The sequence below is a fragment of the Narcine bancroftii genome, chromosome 5, assembly GCF_036971445.1.
Source record: "Narcine bancroftii isolate sNarBan1 chromosome 5, sNarBan1.hap1, whole genome shotgun sequence".
In the NCBI taxonomy this organism is placed as follows: Eukaryota; Metazoa; Chordata; class Chondrichthyes; order Torpediniformes; family Narcinidae; genus Narcine; species Narcine bancroftii.
Window position 1 is genome coordinate 133,294,138 of NC_091473.1, and position 25,475 is coordinate 133,319,612.

Sequence of the window (25,475 nt, forward strand, 5' to 3'; positions counted from 1 at the left end):
TCCATGACCGCTGCCCGGGAGGGCAGCACTGGTGTCTGAATTGTTACACGGGAGGCCTTTGTTGTCCTGGGATGAAGAGGAACCAAGATCAGAGGCTGTCTTCAAGGTAGGCCTTGGTTCTTCTCATAGTGTTAATTCAGTTGTAGTTTTTTTTTGATGTTTGTATTTTAGGTTTCTTCATAGCCATCTTCTAGGAACTTTTAGAAGTAGATTTTAAGTAATTAAAGTTGATAAGATTAAAAAAAATTCGGTCATTAATTAATTCTGCCAAGAGAGGCATTTTCCACATTTTTCTACTATGGTATCTCGCCAACCCAGGTACAATGTATTTCTTGATATCAGAGGAATCCTGGAGCTAGGATAAAGTGATACTATGTTTCACAAGGAGTTTATTGATTTGTTGGGGTAGTTTAAAGTTGAAGGGCCGAACGGTCTCCCGCTCCTTCGCCTGCCTCTGCTTTCTGTCTGGAGCTTCTCATTGGGTGCGCCTGTGAATTTACTCGCTTGCTGATTGGTTGCTTCAGTGGCACGAGCCAATGGATTTATTCGGTGAGGCTGCGATTTGATTGGACGCTGAAGCAGGGTTGGATTGATGTGAGGATTCGCGTGCTGATTGGCCCTTCCTTTGAGGAGGCGGGACTGAGAGGGCGGGCGGAGTGTTGGCGGCGGCGTCGTCTGCTCGGGGTCCGTCGCGTTGCCATGGACTTTAACGTGAAGAAGTTGGCGGCGGACGCCGGCACCTTCCTCAGCCGCGCGGTTCAGGTAAAGCGGGCGAGTCGCAGGCAGCCGGGCCGCACCCGGGGGCGGCGGGGGGGTTTGGGTGGGTGCGCGGCCTGGTGGCGCTGACAGGGTGAGGCCGGAAGCCGCAGGGTAACTGGCAGGGGGAGGAGCCGGGGAAGGGGGGAAGGGGAGGGAAGGGGAGGGGGAGGGGGGGAAGGGGGAGGAGAGGGAAGGGGGAGGGGGGGGAAGGGGAGGGGGAAGGGGAGGGGGAGGGGGGGGAAGGGGAGGGGGAGGGGGGGGAAGGGGAGGGGGGGGAGGGGGAGAAGGGGGAGTGGCAAGGGGGAGTGGCAAGGGGAAGCCGAGGGAAAGGGGGAGGAGGCCGGAAGATGAGGGGGTAGGGGCGGGTGAGGAGGAGGGCAAGGGGGAAGGGGCGGGGAGAGGCGGAGGGCAAGGGGGAAGGGGCGGGGAGAGGCGGAGGGGAAGGGGCGGGGAGAGGCGGAGGGGAAGGGGCGGGGAGAGGCGGAGGGCAAGGGGGAAGCGGGGAGAGGAGGAGGGCAAGGGGGGAAGGGGCGGGGAGAGGAGGAGGGCAAGGGGGAAGGGGCGGGGAGAGGCGGAGGGCAAGGGGGGAGGGGCGGGGAAGGGGCGGGGTGAGGCGGAGGGCAAGGGGGAAGGGGTGGGGAGAGGCGGAGGGCAAGGGGGAAGGGGCGGGGAGAGGCGGAGGGGAAGGGGCGGGGAGAGGCGGAGGGGAAGGGGCGGGGAGAGGCGGAGGGGAAGGGGCGGGGAGAGGCGGAGGGCAAGGGGGAAGCGGGGAGAGGAGGAGGGCAAGGGGGGAAGGGGGGAGAGGAGGAGGGCAAGGGGGAAGGGGCGGGGAGAGGCGGAGGGCAAGGGGGGAGGGGCGGGGAAGGGGCGGGGTGAGGCGGAGGGCAAGGGGGAAGGGGCGGGGAGAGGCGGAGGGCAAGGGGGAAGGGGCGGAGGGGAAGGGGCGGGGAGAGGCGGAGGGCAAGGGGGAAGGGGCGGGGAGAGGCAGAGGGCAAGGGGGGAAGGAGGCAAGAGAAAGGAAAGGGAACCATCTGGTTGCCCAAAATGCGTTGGCTTCCTCCTGCCCTGTGCCACTACAATTTAATTTGTACATTTCTGACATTCTCAACCTAATCTTTCCTTGATGAAGGCGCAACCCCAAAACGTTGGTTATGTACTCAATGTCTGTTTGACCTGCTGAGTATCTCTCGATTTGTGGCTTTACCACCTATTCTTTCGCTGGTTGAACCAAACGTAGCTGGAATAGGTGAATTTGTGAAGTGTTGTATCTGGATTTGAGTCGTTTGACACCCTGTAGTCTATGCTGTACAGCCATGATTGACAGTGATGTTTTTTTTTGTTGCAACAGTGATAATCCATCAAAAGTTCTTCTTTAGGCTCCCCTAAAAAGGACATGAAAGATTTTCTAGTGACTTGTCATAAAGTCGAACCCTGATCTGTGCCAGGTAATAGTCAGAGCCTGGTGCGTTTTGTGAAATGGTTGGACACTGCCCTTGGCCCAGGGATTCACTTTCAACCTATTCTCTCTTTTACTACCATTCTCACCTCCACTTGTCAGACTCTCATACAGGTTGCTTTTGTTCTTCTATCTACCCATACCACCTTGTTTCACACACTTACCCACTAGACCTTTTTATCTCTCCTTTGTCACCTGTCAATCTTCTGACTGCTCTCTCTTTGTCTAGCCCCATGTCTCCTTTCCTCCAGCTCCACACCCTGTTTCTCACTCTCTTTTCCTATCCCTCTTGAATTTTTTCATCCAACTCTGCATTCATAGACCCCCACCAGTCCCCTGATCAATTCACAGCTTTTCACTCTTGCCCTCTTATTCATGTCGTCCTATGATGTCCTCTCAACTGTGGACCTGTGCTTTTTCCGTCCCCCTTCTTCCCTCTTGACCCCACCTTTTTATTCAGGTGCTTGCCTACTTTTTTTCTCATACCTTGGCCCAAAACATTGGCCTTCTATGGGTGCTGTTAGATCTGCTGAGTTTCTCCAGTATTTTTGTATATTAACTACAATCGCTATGCATGCAGACTTGCTTATTTTTACTCCTTCTGTTTCTGCCTTTTGTTTCTTACCTTGACCTGGTTTGCCAATTCTGTGTGGTTCCCTGCTTCAGGCCTCCCACCATGTTCTCTTGACAATGCTGTTCCTAATTTTCCTCTATCCTGATGAAGAGTTTTGGCTTGAATTGCTTACAATTCTCCCACTGACTTATCCAGTAGATTGAATTTGCAGACACTTTCTCTTCCATTTTGCTAGGTCTATAATATATACTCTATTGCTTTTGCACCACAATTGCCTTTGCTCCAAAGCAATTACAGGTACTCCCTGACTTGTGACCTATGTGACTTGCACCCATTCGCGCATACGACTGAATTTTTATAAATATACCTAAGAAAAAGTACAAAATTTACGGTGTTTGTTGTATTTAACAAACTATAACAGGAATGGCAAGTAAGAGCCATAATGTTGGTTAGCATCCTGCTGTCCATAGACTTGGTGCGGCCATCTTGATTCCTGTGCACATGTGCGAGTCTTTGGTTGGCGGATGCACAATGGGTTCACGAATTGGAGTTTGGTTGGCATATGTGCGGTGGGTCGCATGTGCCATCTGAATTCCAATATGCGAAGCCACTGCGCACCGCCAACCGAAGACTGGCACATGCATACAGGAATCAAGATGGCTGCGCCCAGCCTAACGACCCCGGGCTAACAAGGTCAGTATGCACATTGGGCTCTTGGATGCCCTGTATCCCTGTTATAGTTTGTCAAACACAACATTTGATTTTAAAAATTTGCTGTAATACTTTTATGCTCCATGCACGCGGGCAAAATTCCAACTTGTGTCCATTTTGAGGTATGGCTGATCCTTTGGTCTCAATTACGGTCACGACGGGGAGTATTTGTAGTGCTAATTGGGTAGCTTAGTAAAGGATGAAATACCAATGTATTTTTCTCTGCTTAGTGCTCATAGAATTTGATTCAGTCAGTTCTGTTGTAGCATTACATTCTTAATAAAGTTACATGTCATTTTTTAAAGTTGTGTCCCTTGAACAATAATGCTCAAATCCTTCTTATCCTGACATATCATGTGTTTAGAATGTAATGTTTCTAAGTTACTTGTTAGAATGCCTTGAAAACTACAGGGACTTTGGTGTTAACAATACATAATAAAGATTTCACCAATCCTTTTGAATTTATTAACTCTGGCATTTCTGGTCATTTTTTCTATTGAGGTTGGTGTATCTTGCGCACCTGTGTGGTCGCATCAAGTCAGAATTTCATTTATCATCTCAGCGTTTGTGAGGGGGAAATACTTTCAATGTTTCATTCACTTTTATGACAGAAGAATTCCTTGATTATCTGTGTAACATTGAAGGTTATGGGCTTTCATTATCAGGGATCATGATTTTGCTCTTCATTTGGTGAGCAAATGGATGGGACATGTTTTGTTAATGCGCCATGAGAATCAAATTAAAAATGAAGTGACAAAATTGGGAAGGATGGTTTAGCCTTATTTTTAAACAGGATGTCAGGATGATTTTCATCTTGCCTGCGGAATTAAAATGTGATTGGTCAGTTCTCAATGGCAGCTGCCATATTGGCATTGCAAGGGGAGATGGGAAATGGGTCAGGTCTTTGGTGATCCCAGTAATGCAACGCAGGAAGATGTGGTTTAGGGAGGGAAATTATGTGGCCAGCCACCTATCAATATTTTCCTCAAATATAAACTCCTGCTGGTAGAAGCCATGTCTTACTTTGATCAGGCCCAGTGGCATTATCCAAGCAGAGATCACATAAGGGGCATTTAAGAGACTCATAGACAGGCAAAAGAATAACAGGTTTTTTGGTAGAAATATCGAGGTCAGTAAAATATCGCAGGCCAAAGTGCCTGTACAGTGCTGTAATATTCTGTTATTGCTTGACTTTGAATATCTCTTGTAAGTACTGAGATACTTCAATAATGTAGCAATGTGCTCAGCAATATTGCAGTCGGGAGTTTATATCTCCTGGTTGACTTGAGCTTTTCTCATTTTTACACAATGCTTTATAGTTCTGGTCAGTAAGAAAAGAAATATTGTGCATGTTAAATATGATTTCATGTCTGCCAGTAACATTGGAAAAGAGTCAGTAACACCAAGGTAAATAGCTGGTGCAATTTTCTGATGGGCAGAAGTTATCCATCAATGGCCACAGTGAAGTTAAAATATGGGTAAATTATTTTGTATGTAATTTATACATTGTAAGGTAAAACATCATGAGATGGGAATGTGCAGGGCTGTAACAAGATGTGAATGCATCCTTGTACTTACAAGATAAGAGAGACATTGATGGATTGAGAGGCAGGAAGCTAGCAGGGAAAGGATAGCAACAGTTTTAGTCATTGGACAAGTAATGATATGATGATGTTCTAAGCACATATCCAAGGGTATAAAAAATCACCATTTTGCTGATAACGGCAGAATGCATTCTCCGACTAACATGGTTAGTCGCAAGTGTTACAATCCGGTAATAAAGAACAAAGAACCCTGATTTCGACTCAGCCTGGTGTTTGTCTCACTCATTCATGAACAAAGCAGACCTAACAACATGGAAAAATTAGCTGTTGTTTGTTCCAATTTTGGTGGGTGTGGTTGCAAAATTATAATTTGTAATTGTTGCAGCATGTGGGTAAGATGGTTGGGAATCAACAACTGGGATTTGCATTTAATGGTGTGAAAATTGAAATGCACACTCAGAATAAGGCTAATCTGATTTCGGCAAGACACTGGCTTTTTCACTTCCAGCAGAAGTGAATCTAGAATTGAATTTTGAGTCATTTAAGGTGGGCAACTTCAAAGTATGTTGATTGCAAGGCTAAATTAAGAGTCCTTTTGCACCTGGCTCTGCTGCAAGATAGTTAAATCTTTCTGAGAGGGAGAATAGACTGAAGCTGCTTTCATACTCATTGGTGATGAATTTTGCAGTAAGATCTTTCAACAAATTACAGCTCCTAATTACCACATACAATTCCCAGCAAGTGTTGTAGCCAGAAACTTTATCATTTCTGCCACTTACAGTATGATGGAGTTGCATCTTCCCGTCTCCTCTTTGTGCTTTCATCCAGACTTTCTCTTTTACTCATCTCTCCCCAGACATTCCTCCCAGTCCTTTGGCATTTTCTCCTGCAACCTGAATCGGTCACCACCATCCAGGGACCTAATCAACCATTCTCATGAAGGGTAAAGTTTCACAATCACCTCCTCCCACCACGTCCGACTCTTTGTTATCCTCCTCTGTGACGGAAAGATCCAATGAAAAGTAAATGACAGATTGGCTGAGTACATGAACTTTGATTGCAATGGCCATCTTGGCTCAAGGTCACAAGCCATTTTAAGTTCCATTCCATTCCCACGCTGACCATTGTCTTCTGCCTCCTCCACTGTCAGGGTGAGGCCAAATCCAGATGAACCATCTCTTGTTTCATTTGTGTAGTCTGTGACTTGATGGGATGAATATGAAATTTTCCAATTACCTGTAACCTGCCCACCACCATTTTCATTCTCTCTCCTGGGTACCCTCGTATGCTCCTTTCCAAAAGAGATCATTTATAAATATGTTGTAAAAAGGGATCTTGGGGTGCATGCCCTATCTCCCTGAAAGTGGCAATACAAGTCTAGGGCATTAAGTATAAATGTGGTTAGGCCACATTTCGAGAATTTTATGCAATTCTGGTTGCTGCATTACAAAAGGGATGTGGATCAGCAGAAGGAATTAGAGCATTGGCTCTGAGGAGAGATTGGATAAATTTGAATAGTTTTCTCTGGAGCATTGGAGGCTGAGAGATGACCTAGTTGAAATTTATAAAATTATTGTAGTCTGAGAGAGGGTAGATATCTTCTTCCCCCCGCCCCCATGGGAAATGTAAAATACTATGATGCCTAGATTGAACATGAAAGGGGAAAAAGAGAGAAGTGAGGCAGGTTTTTGTACAATGCGGTGGGTGTCTGGACCAAGCTGCCAGGATAGTGGTGGGAGGAGATGTAATCGCCATGTTTTAAGAGGCATGAACAAGAGGGAATGGGTGATATGTATGGACCATGTGCTGACAAATGGGATTAATTTAAATTAGCATCAGGATCACCACAGACATTGTTTGCCAAGTGGCCTGTTCCTGTGCTGCCCTGTTTGATGATTCATCTCTTTTCAAGGATTGTTGCAGATGGGCAGTAAACTTACCACAGAGGTCTATCTCCAATTAACGTATTTAGAAGAAAATCTCCATTCTTTAATTCCCTGTAGAAACAGCAGTTTCTAATTCAAGCTGTGTAGCCACAGCAATAATGCAAAATTTGAAGGTTATCATTATTGAATCCATTTTAATCAGCCTTCACCTTGCACAGTGTTCAGTTGAGACAAGAAAAACAAAATTCAACTTTTAGCTTACAGGAAAGATTAGTAATCCTCTGTGCCACAGAATTATTTCTGAAAAAAATATTTGGAAAATTTTGCAAATTTCACTTGCAAAGAGGTGAGGAAGAGGAACAAAAGCAAGATCTAAAAGCAAATTAAACCCAGAACATTTATTAGAAAACTTTCATCCAATATGCATGTTCATGATAGGTAATGATAGATCTAGGAATGGCATGTGGCAGTTGTTCTCATTTGAGATAGATTAGTGAAGGCAACTGATAGGCAGTTGTTAAGAGAAGGTTATTGGTTTGGCGTATAATTGTGGGCCAAAGGGCCTGAAATGTGCTATAGATTTCTATGTACTACTCCACAACAATCTGTCACATTCGGTTTCTTACCTGCTTCGGGAGTGGTGCCAGTCCCTCCAACCCCTGAGGAACATAGACTTTCTAATATGTCACATGTTCTTTCAGCTACAAATGATTCTCAAATTCGCGTTAGATTTCAGACTCAACAAACCTTTTTGGTGGGTTTTCACAGTTGCAAATAAGGCAACTTCCATTTTGGGAGTGGATTTCTTGTCACATTTTTCATTGATGTATTTGAAAAATCGGTTTTGTGGACTGCAGTTCTTGAATGCAAGTGAGCTGCATTTGTTGTCCCTGCAATGTCATCTGCCACCTGACAAGCCTTCAACCTGGCTCCTGCCCTTTCCAAGCCTTGCTCAAGTGTTTCCCTCGCCTCGTGATCGCATCGCCATACAGACATGCAATAAGCCACCATATAGAGACTCAGGGTCTACGAGGCGGGGGCTCGTTGTACCCCCAGTTTTCTTAAAATTGCACAATGGGAATTGCAAGAGTTGGGCATAGTTCACAGATCTGACAGCTGCTGGTCTTCACCATTGCATGTGGTTCTGGATAAAAACTGGGGATTGGCAGCTTTGCAGTGATTATCCTGTCCTGAACAATTCGACATTGCCTGACTGATACAATATTCCCAATTTCCAAGACTTCTCAGCAAACCTCCACAGCAAATAGATCGAGTACGTGCTTACTATTATATTCCATTTGAGGTTTCAGATGTCACGAAGACTGTAGTGATGACCCCTTTCGGCATGTTTGAGTTTCTGAGAATACCATTCAGTCTATGGAATGCAGCTCAGACATTCCAGCGGTTCATGGACCACGGACTCACTGGCCTTGGGTTTTTATTGGTGGTTGATTTCATCGAGGAGATTCTGGTTGCAAGTGTGGATGAAGAGGAGCACAAGTCCCACCTTATCTCAAGGTTCCAGAGGCTTGAGGAATTTGGCATCGTGATCAATCCCAGTCAAGCGTTTTGAGGGCTGCTGATCTTCTATTGTTGGGACATAGAGTTACACAACATGGCATTTTGCCTGATGAATCAAAAGTGAGTGGAATTTGAGAATTTCCTACACCTGTTACGTTTGGCTAGTTGATTATTTTTAGGCATGATGAATTTTTATTGCTGTTTCCTGGTGGATGCCGCAGCATCTCTATTACCTCTTACTAAACTAATAAAAGGATCTGATAAGTCTGTTTCCAAAAAGACATTAACTTTGGGAGACAATGCCTTGAATGCTTACCATTTCCAGTACCTGGACTTGGTAGGCCCACCTCAGGGATATGAGGGTTGGGAAGGTGGCAGGGACATCTGTTTACCCGCTTGCACCCTCAACCTCTGGAGGATGTCTAGGGCTGTGGGCTGGGGGGGTGGGGGGGGGTTTGAAATGAGATGGTAAGTGGGAAGCCGTGCACCATCTCAGCAAACAAGCATGGTAGGTCTTCCTTCGGGGCTGTGCAGATGCCTAAGACACCCATGGGAGTTCATCCATCTAATTCGAGCCATGTAGTCGAGCTTTTGGGCTGCCTTCAGGTGGCAGTGGAAACGCTGGACGAGGCTGTTTGCCTGAGGATGGTAGGCCATGGTATGGTACTACTGGCTGCTACAGAAATTGGTTAGGTTAGCCCAGAGCAAGGAAGTGAACTGGGCCTCTTGGTCCAAAATAATGTGGGTCGGGACTCCGAAACGTGTGACCCAAATGAATAAAAAGTCTCAGGCGCAGGTCTGTGTCACATGTTGGTAGAGGTATGCCTTAAGGCCAACGGATAGAATGGTCGATTGTTGTGAACAGATACTGCATACCTTGGCTCACGGGGAGTGGGCCGACGATGTACATGTACTCAAATGGGTGCTGCACCAGCTCGAAAATCTGGAGTGGGGCCTTGGTGTGTCTGTGCACTTTGGCTCGTCAGCACTGCAAACAGGTTTTAGCCCACAGGGTGACATCGCGGTGGAGGCAGTGCCACATGAACTTGTCAGACAACAGGTGGACAGTGGATCTTATGGAAGGGTAGGATAGGCATTGGATTTGGTCGAACACCAGCTGTCGCCAGGTCGCGGCTAGGACGGGGTTGGGGAAACCTGTAGGTGCATTGCACGGTCGAGAAAGGCCTCCTGGTAAGGGGCAGAAATCGGTAACGTTTAGGCTGGTGATGGCAGTCAGGTAGGCCTGGATGTCTGAATCCTCTGTTTGGCCCTCGACCAGCGAGATGACGTTGGTAGTAATGGTGTGTATGATTCTGCTTTGTCTTGATCTCTGCGGCTATTGGCACAGTCAATTGTATGATCCTTCAGCATGTCTCATTTGTCCTGTGAAACCCTATAACTTGGGTGCTTCAGAATTATCCCTTTGTGAGCAGTATATCTGAATGAACAGCTTTGCTAATTTCTCACCATGTTGTTGTGAGTGAGGAAGCAGGTTTGGTAGGACTCAAAGGCAATGACTCTGAACACTTTTTTGCAGTGAAGGATTTTATTTCAAGAAGACAAGTGTGGGAAATGGTAACTGATGCAGCGAGCGCACAGTTCACGGCAGCTGTGGGAAAGAAATAGCGGACAAAAATGGACGTGAGGAAAATAGTGTGGGAATAAATTACACACACACATGCAATGAACTAATACATACAATGATCAAGGAAAATCACTAGGATGCCCCACCAATCCTCAACTCAATGCAGGCTACAAGGGACACTAATTAAATGCTCCCAATCCTTTTAATAGTACACATCTTACCAACAGTTTCTTCAGCACCCTTCCACATTTCTAGGCCTGGAATGAAGCGGGGTGGTCCCAAGCTGGCGAAGATAGAGAACAAAGAGTACATGGCACCTTTATAGTGCTGGAGGGACAAGCCCAGATCATTTACAGGGAACCAATGGCTCGGTGTCAGGAGAGCTAATCCAATTACAACAGCCAGTGGCCCAAGGCCAAGTATAGACAGGTTGCAGAGTGCAGTCCAGGTAATTTACATGGATTCAGCAGCAAGATGTGCACTAATGGGTGGGGCAGAACCAAACCTTGATTGGCAGCTGGTGTGTCCTTTGACTAGTTAGGGGGCAGTGCTGTCACGTGACAGCCACAACCCTTCCCAATACACATGTTCATGTTTAAAGTCCATCTATCCTTGTCTGCCAAGTCTGGACTGGAAAATTGCAAATATTACTCCACTCTTTAAGAAGGAAGAGAGGCAAAAGAAGGGAAATTTTAGACCAGATAACCTGATTTCAGTGATTGTTAAGATTCCAGACTCCGTTATTAAAGATGAGTCTCAGGGTACTTGAAACCACGATAAAATAGGCTGAAGTCAGCCTGATTTCCTTTAGGGGAGATCTTGCTCCAAAAATCTGTTGGAATGCTTTGAGGCAGTAACAAGCAGGATAGACGAAGGAAATTTGGTGAATGTTGTTTCCTTGGACATTCGGAAGTCCTTTGACTAACTGCCATGCATAATGCTGCTAAATAAGACGGGCCCATGATATAACAGGCAAGGTTCTAGTATGGATAGAAGATTAACGTAGAAGGTAAAGACTGGGAATAAAGGGGGTCTTTTCTTGCTGGATGTAATTGGGGGCTTTGTGGCGAAGTATGTGGATGATACAAAATTAGATGGATGGACAGGTAGTGTTGAAGAAGCAGGGAGTCTACAGTGGAATGGACAGGTTGGGAGAATGGGCAAAGTGGCAGATGGAATAAAATGCAAGTGTGCTTTGGTGGAAAGAATAAAGACAAAACCAATTTTAATGGGAGGAAAAAAATCAAACAGTGGAGTTGCCAAAGGTATTTGGGACTTGTAGTGCAGGATTTTTTAAAGGTTAATGTGCAATTTGAGTAAGGATGGGAAAATGCAATGTAAGCATTCATTTCAAGAGGACGAGAATATAAAATCCATGATGTAATGAATGCTGAGGTGTTGGTTGGACCATATTTCACGTCGTTCAAATTTATTGTCAGAGTAAATGCATGACATCACATACAACCCTGAGATTCTTTTTCCCGGGGGGGGGGGGGGAGCCAGACAGAATTTCTGCTCCTCACTCAAGTAAACTGTATTCAAGAAAGAAATGTAAACAAAGTGAGCAAATACATAAAATATAAATTCAGTAATAAATAATGTGCAAAGTGAAAGTCCTTAAATGAGTGTGTTGTTTAGGAGTCTGATGGTGGAAAGATAGCAACTGTTCCTGTACTTGATGGTGTGAGTCTTACGGCACCTGGACCTCTTTCCTGATGTCAGCAGCGAGAACAAAGCACATCTTGGATGGTGTGGATCCTCGATGATTACTGCTGCTCTCTGACAGCAATGTTCCATGTAGATCAGTAGTGTTCAAAAATGTTTCTTTCCCCTCACATACCTCCTTAAGTAATCCCTAAGCCAAGGATGGCCAACCTTTTTATTTAAAATTTTTAATTTAGACATACAGCATGGTAACAAGCCACCGAATTAACCTTCACCACCGGCATAGACTCTTGGGCCAAAATGGCCTGTTACTATGCTGTTTGTCTATATTAAAAAATAAAAGTCAAATGGTTGGCCACACCTGCCCTATGCCATAAGTGTTTTGTATTTAGTAAGGTATTACTTAAGGTGGTGTGGGGGGGGGGGGGGTGGGGTGGTAGAGAAGAGGTTGAGAATTACTGCTCTACACTTAATTGTTAAGCAAATATTTTGCTTGAGAAAAATTGTCATTGGCCCATTTCCTTTCGAATTGTGAATCCGTGCACATAACGAGTCAAATAGATACGATTAAAACAGTGATTTTCACTTTTTCTTTCCACTCACATCCCACCTTAAGTAATTCCTTATTAATCACAGAGCACCTGTGATCCTTATTACTTAAGATGGGATGTGAGTGGAAAAAAAAGTTTGAAAACTACTCGATGACAGGGAGCATTTTGCTAGTGATGTACTAGGTTGTGTCCATTACCTTTTGCAGGGCTTTCCGCTCAGAGGTATTGGTATCCTCATACCAGTGTGTGATTCAGGCAGTCGATACATTTTGCGCTACACTTCTGTAGAAGTTTGCCACAGTTTCTAATGTCATCATTGAACAAACTCCTGAGGAAGAAGATGTAGTGAAATGCTTTCTTCACAATGACATTAGTATTGTGTACTGGTTCTAGGAAAGGTCCTCTGATATGGTGACTGTGACAGAATATAGACATGTTTTTGGCAGATAAATTGGGTCAGGGTTTGTTAGTGTAGGTCACATACACTTATGATCTTATTTGAAACACTGGAGCTCCGCTAATGCTAGACATGTCGGGGCCTCAGGGCCTTTGCAAAAGCTTTGGAAAGTGCTCAAGAGACTTCACTAATGGATTGTTGATTACAAAGAGCTTGTTAGAGCTGCATTCTGTTTAGAGTAGAACTTGCTGTTCTAGGGGGGGTCATGTGGTTTTGCAAGCTGAGAGAGTCAAACAGATTTTCTCTCAGAGAGAGAGAGAGAGAGACAGACAGACATGCAGAGATCAGTTCTACAGTGTTACAACCAGCAGACAGGAGTTGGAACTGGAACAGGACAAGCTGGAAAACCTATGGAAAGCCCAGTTGTAAGATGACCTGGTCAAAGTCCTTGTGGCTCATGCAAGAAGAGAGGTCTGGCTGTCTAATGTTTCACTTGGAATAGGAGAAACAAAAAGGCACTCTGTGGTGACCTGAAAGAAAGAGGTTATCATCTGGAGAACCCTGAAGGGGCAAGTTTAGTCAGCAAGACACTGGAGTGGCTGGGTGTCCATCATACAACAAAAATCTCTCTGCAAAGTGACAAGAACCTTCCTGAGTGATAACCATTTTCCTTTCAAGCACCAAAGCCTGATGAACTTTATAATTGTTAAATTGTGTGCACAGTATAAGAATTGCCTGCAACCAGTGAACATGGAAGAATGAGATGAGATTGGACTGTGAATCAAAGAACTTTTCTGAACTTGCACAAACATTACACACACGTGAGCTTAGAATTAGAAGGGGGTTAAGTTAGGTTAGTTAAGTCAATAGTGATAAGTTAAAGTGTGATTCTATTTTCATGTTTAAAAATAATTAAAAGCAACTTTTAAGTAACCATTTGTCTTTGTGAATATCCTTTGCTGCTTGGTTTTGGGGTCCTTTACTGCTGATCAAAAGCAATTATGCAGTAAGTGTGAGGCATCAGATTTCTTTAAATTGTTGCTCAAGAGCATCTGAAGTATTTTGAAGCATCATCATCAATCCTCTTTAAAACTCGTGAATTTCTTGTAGAGTAAGTTTCAGAGTAATGTTTCTTCATATGAGTGTGTTTTTTCCTCTCTTGCATGGAGGTTTCAGAATCTGTTCCACACAATGAATCTGTTCTCTTTTCAAAGAGACCGTGGAGTGACTATTTTCTTCCACGATGATTTCCTAAACCCAGGCTGAACTAAGTAACCATTTTAAAATGGTTGTGTTTCAAATGCAAGATTACTTTTGCTTTATTAATCAAAAGTGACCACTTCCATGGTCACAGAGACAGTCAGAAGTGATCTTCCTCCTTCAAAACCCACTTATTCTTCTCCTTTGACCAATAGTTACTTGTCTTCCCCACAGGATGGTCAACTTCTGCCTTCAAAATGTCTCTTGCTCAGTAATGTGTTTTTTCAAAATGTCTTTGAAGTCCTTAATGCTTCTTTGTAAGTATGAATCATGAGCCAGTGGACTCCAGCCTATCTGCACAGGTACTTGAATCAAGAACTTGCTTATTTGAACAGCTTCCATCTCTCAGCACTCTAATGACTTAGTTTCAATCCTAAAAACTTAGGTAATCAACAAATGTCTTGGTTTGACCAGCAGTTTTTCCTGAGTACTCAAATTCTTCAGTTTTTAATGAAGCAAACACTCCATTCTTCTCATTATCTCAAGAACCATCATGAAGATTTTCATCTTTCTGCTTCAGATGCAGCATTAACAGACGTTTCGTCTCTGCAACTGGCTTGCCTTCTGCCATCTCAAAGAATTGTGTGTGTCTGTGACCCTGAATCCAACCCACAAAATAACTTTAAAATAATATACATAATATTTTAACTTTAAAGATGAATATTAGCACAAATCTGTCATACATCTCTGGTGTTCTCTTCCTAAAGTCTACAATCAACTCCTTGGTTTTGGTGACATTGTGTGAGAGGTTGTTGTTGGTGCATGATTCAGCCAAGTTTTCAATCTCCCTCCGGAATTCTGTCTCATTGCCCTCTTTATGCAGCTCACGACTGTGGTATCATCAGCGAATTTGTAGATGGTGTCATTATCAGACCAAACCTTGTAGTTATAGATGTAAAATGAATAGAGCAGGGGCTAAGTATTGCAACCCTCTGGTGTTTTGGTGCTGATGGAGATTTTGGAAGAGATGTTCTTGCCAATCCTCACTAATTGGGTTTTAGAGGTGAAGAAATCCAGGATCCAATTGCACAGTGCGCTACTGAAACCCAGGACTTTTGAGTTTGCTTATCAACTTTGAGGGGATGATGGTAATGAATGCGAGACTAGTCAATAAAGGGCATTCTGATGGCTGCACCTTTGGTGTCTTGATGTTCCAGGATTTTTGCAGAGTCTGTGAAGATGGTATCTGTATAGACCTGTTGCTGCATTAGTCAAATTGGAATTGGAATATACCTCAACACCAGCCTCTCAATCCATATCATCACTGGATATGAGTGTAACTGGTCAATCGTCATTTAGGCAGGTTACCACACTCTTTGGCACTGGTACTTTTGACGCCTGTTTGAAATAGGTGATGTCACTCCCTGTCAGAGTGATATGTTGAAGATATCCGTGAAAACATTGGCCAGTTGGTCAACACAGGTTTTCATTCCTCTGCTGGGTGCTCCATCCAGACTGGATACTTTCCTTTGATTCACTCTCCTGAAGGCAGCCTATATGTCATCTTCGAATACTGTTAGAAGAGGATCATCAAGAGATGTAGGGGTGTGCTGTGGTTCTTCCCTGTTCTAATTATCAAATCAGGTGTAAAAGGTGTTGAGTTCGACTGGGAGTGAAGCTTTGCTATCTCTCACTGCACCATATTTGGTTTTGTAACAGGTTGTGTCATTTAAGCCCTGTCACAGCTGATGGGTGTTCTCTGTTGTTTCCATTCTCCTGCTGAATCTCCAACTTGGCCTGGGAGATGGCTTTCCATGGTTCTCATTGTTCTGTATCTCCAAACTTCAATGCCTGTGATCTGGCTTTCAGCAGATTCAGGATTGTGATCCATAGATAAAGTTGTTCATCCCGGTTTTCTGGTTGGGGAAAACCCTGAACAATTTGGTGGGGACGCACTCGTTCACAGCTGTTCGCAATGGTCCCGGTGCAATCATTCAGATCTTCAACTGAGTCCAATCCACAGACTCTAGGCAGTCCTGCAGCTGTCTTCCCCTCCCATGACCACCTTCTGACTGTCCTGATTTTGTGAGTGTTATGAGCAATTTTAGGTCCCATTTCTAAGAAAGGATGTGATGACATGGACTAGAGGAGGTTTACAAGAATGATCCTGGGGATGAAAGGAATAATGTTTGAGGAGCATTTGATGGCTCTGGGTCTGTACTCGCTCGAGTTTAGAAGGATGAGGCAGGGCCTCATTGAAATCTTATGAATAGTGAAAGGGCTGGAGAGAGAGGATTTTGCCAGTAGTGGGAGAGTTTAGGACCAGTGGGCACAACCTCAGAATAAAAGGATGTCTGCTTAAAATGGAGATGGAGAAACCTTTTCATCTAGAGCAGTGGTTTTCAAACTCCCCCACCCCCCCAAGCTCCTATTCCACTTAATCCCTATGCCAGAAGTGCTCTAGTAAGGGATTAGATGTGAATGGAAAGAAAAAGTTTGAAAACCACTATTTTAACTGTACCTAATTGACTTATTATGTGCTTGGTTTCATAACTCCAAAGGAAATAAGACAATGACAATTTTTCTCAAGCCAAATATTTCCTTAACAATTGAGTCTAGAGCAGTCTTTCTCAACCTTCCACCCCCCCCCCCCCCCCAATTCATATACCACCTTAAGAAATCCCTTACTCGTTTTTCTGCACTCCAAGGAATTGAGTCACAACCTGTTCAACCTTTCCCTATAACTCAACTCCTAAAGACCTGGCAGCATCCTAGTAAATCTTCTCTGTATTCTTTCAATCTTACTAATACCCTTCCTGTAGCTAGGTGACCAGATCTACACACAATACTTCAAATTTGGCCTCACCAATGTCTTGTACAACCTCAACTTCCAAATTCCTATTCTTAATACTTTGGTTTCTGATTTCAAAAGCTTTCTTTAGAACCCTGTCTTCCTGTGACACCACTTTCATGGAATTGCATAACTGTGTTTTATCTCTTGCTGCCAATTTCTTTAACTTCACTGTTGAATTTCATAATGTTGGCTTCTGGACTATTTTATTTTGCCCCTTGATCTGGAGAGATCTGGCAGAGCAAAGTAATTTTGTTTTCTTTTGTTAGATCAAATTTTGTCTCATTGATCAAAAAACAAGTATTTTCAGAATTCTTTCATTGCAGATTTTCTACAGCTGTTGTACCTCACAGTTACGGCATCATTTCTGTCTTGTTTATCTTTTATCCCTCCATCCAGACAGATGAACTGATCAACAAGTCGATTCCACTCATCCAGCACCACTGCCATTTCTGCTCCTCGGGCTTTTAATCACACGTATTCATTTTGTTATTTCTCCTCTTTTTCTCACCAAGTAGAATCAGGTTTGTTTGATCATCTTTCTGAATCCCAATGAAAGGTTATTGACCTGAAGGTTTTAACTCCGATTATTTTTCCAGTAGATGACCTGCTGAGTATTTCCAGCATTGGGTTTTACTTTATTGCCTTGGTGTATTACTGAGTGCTTTGAATGGGAGAAGAAATGTGGGTTGGATTAAGTGGAGATGTCTAGATCATGGAGTGTGTTTAGAAAAATAGACATTAAAGGGGAGGGTGCATAGAAATAATAGATCTTTTGAAATTGTTTTTGAGATGATTGTTTTATGATATAGACATCATAGATCGTGCAGTGTTCAGAATCAAAATTTATTGTGATTAGCATGTCACAAAATTTGTTTTGTGGCAGCAATACAGGTGCAAATATTGCTATAAATTACATTTTTTTAAATAATCTATTTGTGCAAAATGAAGAGAAAGTGAGGTAGTGACTGGTTCATTGCTCATTCAGAAATCTGGTGGCAGAGGGGTAGAAGCTGTTTTTGTATCATTGGGTGATCATCTTCAGGCTCCTGTACCTTTTCCCTGATGATAGCAGTGTGGAAAAGGCCTGGTTGTTTTCTTGAGACACCACCTCTTGGAGAAGTCCTTAATACATGGGCTAAGGGTGAAAGGGGAAAAGTTTAGGGGGAACATTAGGGGGAAACTTCTTCACACAAGGTGGTGGGAGAGTGGAAAAAGCTGCCAGCTGAATTCTTAAATGCGGCAATCAGGCCAGCGCTCCGATGGTAAGTGCAACCAAGAGCCAGTAGACCACGCAAGCAGCACTGGTCCTAGCAAGCAAACAGGTGGCTAAGGCAGTGTAGGGGCAAGCATCCCCAACATGGTGTTGGCTCCATTGCACAACCAACGAATAGGGACAGCACGTGGGGAAGAAGAGATTGGACAGATTGAGTCTTTATTCTTTGGAGCGTAGAAGGTTGAGAGGGGATTTGATAGAAGTATTTAAGATTATGAAAGGGATAGACAGAATGGATGTGGATAGACTATTTCCGTTAAGAGGAGGAAAGATTAAAACAAGAGGACATGAGTTAAGAATTAAGGGGCAGAAGTTTAGAGGTAACATGAGGGGGAACTTCTTGACTCAGAGAGTGGTAGCCGTGTGGAATGATCTTCCGGGAGAAATAGTGGCGGCGGAGTCAATTGTATTATTTAAGAAAAGGTTGGACAGGTCTATGGATGAGAAGAAGATTGAGGGTTATGGGCATTGTGCAGGGAGGTGGGACTAGAGAGGGGTGTTTGGTTCGGTGCGGACTAGAAGGGCCTAATGGCCTGTTTCCGTGCTGTAATTGTCATGTTATTATTATAGATATTGTCATATAAGAATGTACCTGCGCGCGGGCAACCTGCTATTGTTATGCGGGCAATGATATCAACAAATGGGGGCAAATGGCAGGAATGAAATCGATATAAAAGTCGGGCTTCAATCCCAAGAAGCCAGAGCTATACCCGACTACTACACCCGTTTGTGCGTCTTCGAGTAGTGGGCGGTTACAATTGGTGACCCCGACTGTTTAGACGGCATCTTAACCTCAACGATGAGTGAGCTGGCAGCAGTTGCCCTGAAGTTGCCAACCTTCTGGACAAATCAGCCACGTGTATGGTTCAACCAGGCTGAAGCACAGTTTCAGATAGATCACAGCAGAGTCCACCCGGTACTACCACATGGTGAGCGCCCTGGGCTAGGACACGGCAAGCCAGGTGTTCAATTTCACCCAGGGGCCCCCGTCCAAAGGTGCCTACACCACCTTCAAAGACTTAATCATTGGGACCTTCAGTCTCTCACAACGTGAGAGAGGGGCACATCTGCTCCACTTGAATGAGCTGGGGAACAGGCATAATGTTCAAACAGTTGTTCCTGGAGCAACTACTGAGGATGTCCAACTGCTCCTGGCAGATGCTGACTTCATTGAACCCTCGGAAAGTCGCAGCTTGAGCGGACATCCTATGGAAGCAGCAAAGAGAGTGCTCGGCATCCGTGTGGCTCTTCGCCAAACCCCACAGCCAGATCCGGACTGGTCCACTGAAGGAACAGCACCCCCACAAGGGAGGTGAGCCCAGTGACCAGTGGTGCTTCTATCACCAGCAATGGGGTTTCAGGGCCTGCCGATGCCGACCGCTGTGCACGTTTCAGGGCCTGCCGATGCTGACCGTGGCGAGCAAAGACAGGCAAGAACACTTGGTGCTCCTCTGCACCTGGCTGAGCAAGTTTAGACTGACTATCAACCCTAACAAATGCCAGTTCGGGTTGGAGACCATCGATTTCCTGGGCCATAGGATAACCAAGGAAGGGGCCACACCACTACCCAGTCAGGTGGAGGCTATCCACGGGCTGTCTCGCCCATCCATCAGGGCCACAGTCTGTCTGGTGGCCAGTAAATATGTGTGGCATGGTCTCTGGAAACAGGTCAGCAGGTGGGCGAAGATGTGCATGCAGTGCCAAATGGCCATGGTACAGCGGCATACCAAGACCCCACCTCAGCACTTCGAGCCCATGGAGTGAAGGTTTGACCATGTCCATGTGGACATCGTGGAGCCCTACCAGTATCCCAGGGGTTCCGCTAACTGTTCACAATGGTTGCCAGGTGGCCAGAAGCAGTCCAGATGGCAAACACCTCTACGACCTCGTGCGCCAGGATCCTCATCTCCTGGGTGGCATGGTTCAGCATTTTCTTCCCTTATTACATTGGATAGAGGAACCCAATTCACCAGCCTGTGGGGCACTCAGCTACACCACCCGTCAACCTATCACCCGCAATCAAATGGGCTGGTGGAGCGCTTCCACAGGCACCTCAAATCTGCACTCATGGCCAGACTACGGGGACCCAACTAGGTAGACGAGCTACCGTGTGCACTGCTGGGAGATCCACACAGTGCCCAAGGAGGACCTCAACACCTCTTCCTCCAAACTAGTCTACAGAGCTCCACTGATGATCCCTGGGGAATTCGCACCACCTCCAGACAGGCAACAGGACAATACAGTAGCACTCCTCCGCAGGCTCCGGGAATGTTTGGCAACCTGGCCCCGACTCCACCGACCAGGTACTGAAAAGTGAGGACCAACGTACCCAAATACCTGCAGGACTGTATGTTCTCATTCGCAGGGGTCCACACTGTCCACCGGTACAGATGCTCTATTAGTGTCCATTCCAGGTCGTACACAACAATGCCGGCACATTCAAGCTGGAGGTTGGAAGTCTTCACTATGGACAGGTTAAAGCCAGCACACCTGGACCCAGCATGCCCAGTCGAGTCGCCAGCACCACACAAGAAAGGCAGGCCACCAAAGCCTACAGAGAGACTGCCTTCGGGTACCAAAGACAATATGGCCAGTTCTGGGGAGGGGTTATGTAGCAGCACGCCAATGTGGAAATCAGGCCGACGCTTTGGGAGGTGAGCAGCAACCAAGAGCCGGCGGCTAAGGCGGCGTAGGGGCCAGCATCCCCAACATGAAACTGGCCCAGCTGCACAGCTAACAGGGACAGTGTGCTGGGAACAATGTAAGAATTCACATCTACAGAATAAAGGGAGACCCCAGTGATCCTCATAGCTGTTTTAATAGTTCCCGTCTGATGCTGTGCCATACAATGATTGAGCCAGGCAGGAGACTCCACTGTGGTCCTGTAAAATCTCAGGATGAGAGCTGTTGGCTTTGACCTCCTCAGCCTTCTTGGGAAGTGTAGGCGCTGCTGTGTGTTCCTGACCAATAAAGAGGTATGATTGCTTTGTGTATGGTGCATTGATGTGAATTTTGTGTGATAGTATTGTATATTATTGCTCTTTCATAATCTTTAGCAGATAGAAGTGGTTATTGTACTTTAGGATATACAATCCTGCACAGATTGTAATTAAATAGCCATTTGGCCCAGATGTCTTTTGAACACAAGAATTCTTTAGATCACACAGTTTTTGAACAATAACACCATTCATTTTGCAACAGCTGCCCCTTAATTTTGCTAGTTGCTCAATCACAAGATATATGGGCAAATGCCACTGTCAACTCTTCTGTCTTAAAGGAGTAATTATGTTCAAATGGGCAGTAGATCAAGAAATTGAAAAAGTGATATCAGACAGAGGTGAGTAGCTAACTAAAATTAGAAACATTAGTGTTCATGCTGTTGAGTTTAAGGCTGCCCAGGAGGAATATAATGTGTTTTCCTAAGTTTATTTGGCCTCACCCTGGCAATGGATCAGGCCAACAGACATGTTGCTGGAAGGGTTAGGGAAATGATACGGTAGGCTACAGGAAGCTCGAGTTTAGATCTATAGAGCGTAGTGTTACAAGTCCAGAGGACCCCAAAACACAACAGCAATAGACATGCACCACGACAAAGGGTAACTTAAACAAAAGTTGCTTTTAATTATCTTTGAACATGAAAATAGAATCAAACCTTAACTTATCTCTATTGACTCACTTAATCTACTTAACCCTCTTCTAATGCTAAGCTCACATATGTATAAGTTTAGCAAAGTTCTTTGGTTCACAGTCCAATCTCACTGATCGCTGGCAATTCTTGTACTGTGCACAGAAGTTAACATTAATAAAGTTCTCCAGGCTTTGGTGTTTAACAGGTAAATGGTTACCACTCAGAAGGGTTCCTGTTGGTTTTCAGAGAGTGAGTTTTTCTTGTCTCAGGTCACCACAGAGTTCCGTTTTGTTTCCCCTATTCCAAGGGAAACACTGGACAGCCAGTCCTTTCCTTTAACCAGGCCATCTTCCAAAACTTGCCAGCTTGTCCATCTGGAACCGATGTCTGTGTCTCTCTCCTTCCTCTGTCTCTCACTCCTTCCTCCGAGAGCAAAGTCTACTTTTTTCTGCTCTCTGCCTGCAAAGATCACATGACCTCCAGACAGTAAATGCTCTTTTCCAGACAGCTGCTTCTGCCTGTGGTTACATTTGTTGCCTCTGCAAAAAGTAGTCCATCATGAGTCTGAGCTCTCTTGCAAAAGCTCCTGCAAAAATTCTGTTTTGAAGTGTTTGTGTGTGACCTGCTCTAACAAACCTTTCCCAGTTTATCTCCCAAACACCTCTACATACTCTGTCACAGTAGGTGTTTAGCAAAATGTCCACCCCCATCTGCGTTTGGTCTTACTGATAAAGAGGCCAACTGAGTATACCAAATGTAGTAGATTAGGTTGGATGGGGTGGATGTGAAACTCTGCCTCACCTGGATGGTCTGATTGTCGCCTTGGATGGAGGTAGAGGAGAGGTAGGGACAAGTTTGCCAATTTCTGTGGTTACAATGGGGAGTGCGTAAGGTGGTGGTGGGTGGAGAAGCAAGAGCTGTCTAGGGAGTCACAAAGATTTTCCCCTGTGAAAAGCGGAAATGAGTGGAGGAGATTGGATGTAACTGGTTGGATGATTGGTGCTGAAGTTGGAAGTGTCTGAGGATAATGTGGCAGCTGATGGATGGTAAGGGAGAAACCAGAGGGATTCTGTCCATGTTCTGCCTGAGAGGAGATGGGGTAAGGGCAGAAGGAGAATTGTAGATACAGGTGCAGGCTTTATCAATAACAGCATGGGGGAATCTGTGTTTGTTGTTGAAATAAGACATTTTAGATGTCCTGGAGTGGAAGACCTCGTCTTAGGACAGATGCAACAGAGCAATTGCGAGAAAACCAATGGTGTCCTTGCAAAAGAAAACAGTGGGAAGAGGTATAATCCAGCTAGCTCTGGTGAGTCGATGAGTTTGTAATAAATGTCCATGGATAGTTTGTCTCCTGAAATGGAGACTGAGGTTCAATTTACTGACATGTAATTAAAAATAGTGTCATATCACACAAAATTGCTTTTTTACCTCCTGTAAGGCAGACAGATTCGTCATTGGCAGAAATTGCCTGAAACATTTCTTGCCATCGGAGAAAGAGAAGCAAAAGAGCGTGTGTTGCTCGCCCCCAGCTGAGTCACTGAGGATCAGTGGATTTGCCTTCAGTGCTCACACAGTCCAGTCCAAGCCATCGGCAATCTGAGCTCCAGTTCTGAATCTCTGACGTGATTAGGAACCCTTTGGTACCCTTTACCCTCTCGTATCCCAGTTCTGATACCTGACACTTTCAAACCAGTGTGTAGCAATCCATGGCCTGGTGTGAGTTCCTTGACTGCAGTCTCCAGCAGTCCACAGCCTGCGTGGGTTCCTCACCTCAAATCACCAACAGCCCACCACTTGCGTGGGTCCTTCAGCTGCAGAACCCCTCACTGGTCTGCCTCCATGGTCACTGTCCTGTGGGTCGTCTCCTCTGCTTCTCAGATGTTGGTAGGGTATGGTCTCCATATTTTCTGGTGCCCTGTGCCAGACCTCTGCTTCCCCGAGTTGGCAATCTGCTGCCGATCATAGGAGCTGCTAATTTGAGCGCAGACCCAGTGGTCGGTGAGATTTTAAATAAAACTACTGTCAGCTCCATTAACCATCCGTTTAAAACCTGTATAGAGCTCATGGCAGTCAGACCCCACGAGAACACTGTGACTGCTCTCCGTGGGTCTGCAGCAGCACTGCCCTTATTCGTAAGGAAAGGGAGAGAGATGTCCAAAACAGTCCAGGAAAATTATAGGCCATGAAGTCGATGAAGTTTGAGTTTTTCACAGGTGCAGGAGGTAGAACCAATGCAGTAATTGATGTGTGTGATTGACTAGTGGTGTCCCTCTGGGATGGTGCTGGGACCATGGTTGTTTGTTATCTAAATCAACGATCTGGATGATAATGTGGTAAATTGTGCAAATGGCACTATGATTGGAGGGGTTGTGGACAGTGAAGGTTTTCAAAGCTTGCAGAGGGATCTGGACCAGCTGGAAAAATGGGCTGAAAAATAGCAAATGGAATTTAATGCAGACAAGTGTGAGGTGTTGCATTTTGGAAGGACACCAAAAAAAGGACATTCAAGGTAAATGGTAAGGGCACTGAGGAGTGGGGTAGACCAGAGGGATCTTGGAATACAGATGCACAATTCCCTGAAAGTGGTTGACGGGGTTATAAAGAGAGCTTTTGGCATATTGGCCTTCATAAATGAAGATAGTCAGTTTAGGAGTTGGGATATTAAGGTTGGGCTGTTATGGTAAAGTTGTATAAGACATACATTGGTCAGGGCAAATTTGGAATATCGTGTGCAGTTTTGGACACCTAATGAAAGCTATCAATAAGATTGAAAGATGCAGTTCAAGGAAATAAGAAACCAACAGTGGCTGTTGCTTTAGACGTAGAAAAAGCTTTTGACAAAGTAGAGTGGAACTATTTATTTAAAGTATTACAGAAGTTCATTCTACCAGAAAAACATATAAATTGGATTAAAGCATTGTATAATGGACTGTTGGCGAAAGTAGCAATAAATGGATATGTATCGAATTAATTTAAATTAAGTAGGTCAACTAGACAGGGATGTCTACTATCCCCCTCATTGTTTACCTTAGCAATAAAACCTTTGGCAGAACTGATAAGAATAGAAAATAAAATAAAAGGGATAAAAATAAAGGAGAGAGTATAAAATTAGCTTATTTGCAGACGACATTATTAGTATACTTAACAGAACCAGAGATATCAATAAAAGAATTACATAAGAAATTGAAGGAATATGGAGAAATATCGGGGTACAAGATCAACGCAAATAAAAGTGAAGTGATGCCAATGAGTAACGTGGATTATACAGAATTTAAAAAAGAATCACCATTTAAATGGCAAACACAAGCAATCCGATACCTAGGGATCAGGTTAGATAATAATTTAAGCCACTTGTACAAACTAAATTATCAGCCACTAATAAAGAAATTAAAGGAAGACTTAGAACATTGGAAAGAATTACCACTAACGTTAATAGGGAGGATAAACTGCATTAAAATGAACGTGTTCTCAAGGATACAATACTAATTTCAAATGTTACCAATTCCCTTACAGAATTTTTTTTTTAATGAACTAAAAAGAACAATAAGGAAATTTTTGTGGAAAGGGAAGAAACCAAGGATAGCATTAGATAAATTAACAGAGAGGTATAATCAAGGTGGTTTGCAGTTACCAAATTTTAGAAATTATTATAGAGCCACACAATTAAGGTATTTGTCAGATTTTTACCAGACAAGGGAAAAATCAGACTGGACTAAGATAGAACTAGATAAAATAGGGAAAAAGGTACAGGAACATATACTTAATAATTGGGATGAAAAACTGGTGCAATATAAAAACTCACCAGTATTGCATCGTTTACTTAATACATGGAAGAAGATCCACTTAGAAAGTAAAAAAACGAATTACC

The 25,475-nt window shown here is 44.4% G+C and overlaps 1 protein-coding gene across 7 annotated transcripts in view; it reads left to right on the forward strand.

Moving 5' to 3' along the window:
• Positions 1-601: 601 nt before the first annotated feature.
• LOC138763982 (endophilin-B1-like) overlaps positions 602-25,475 on the forward strand; it is a 92,996-nt gene continuing 68,122 nt past the window's right edge. For 4 of the 7 annotated variants that reach the window (XM_069939100.1, XM_069939103.1, XM_069939102.1 and 1 more), the window contains exon 1: positions 602-762. In XM_069939100.1, coding sequence (XP_069795201.1) covers positions 700-762 — 63 coding nt within the window. In that variant the 5' untranslated portion in view covers positions 602-699. The remainder of the gene's footprint in view (positions 763-25,475) is intronic. The other 3 variants (XM_069939106.1, XM_069939107.1, XM_069939104.1) reach the window with 2 other exon arrangements.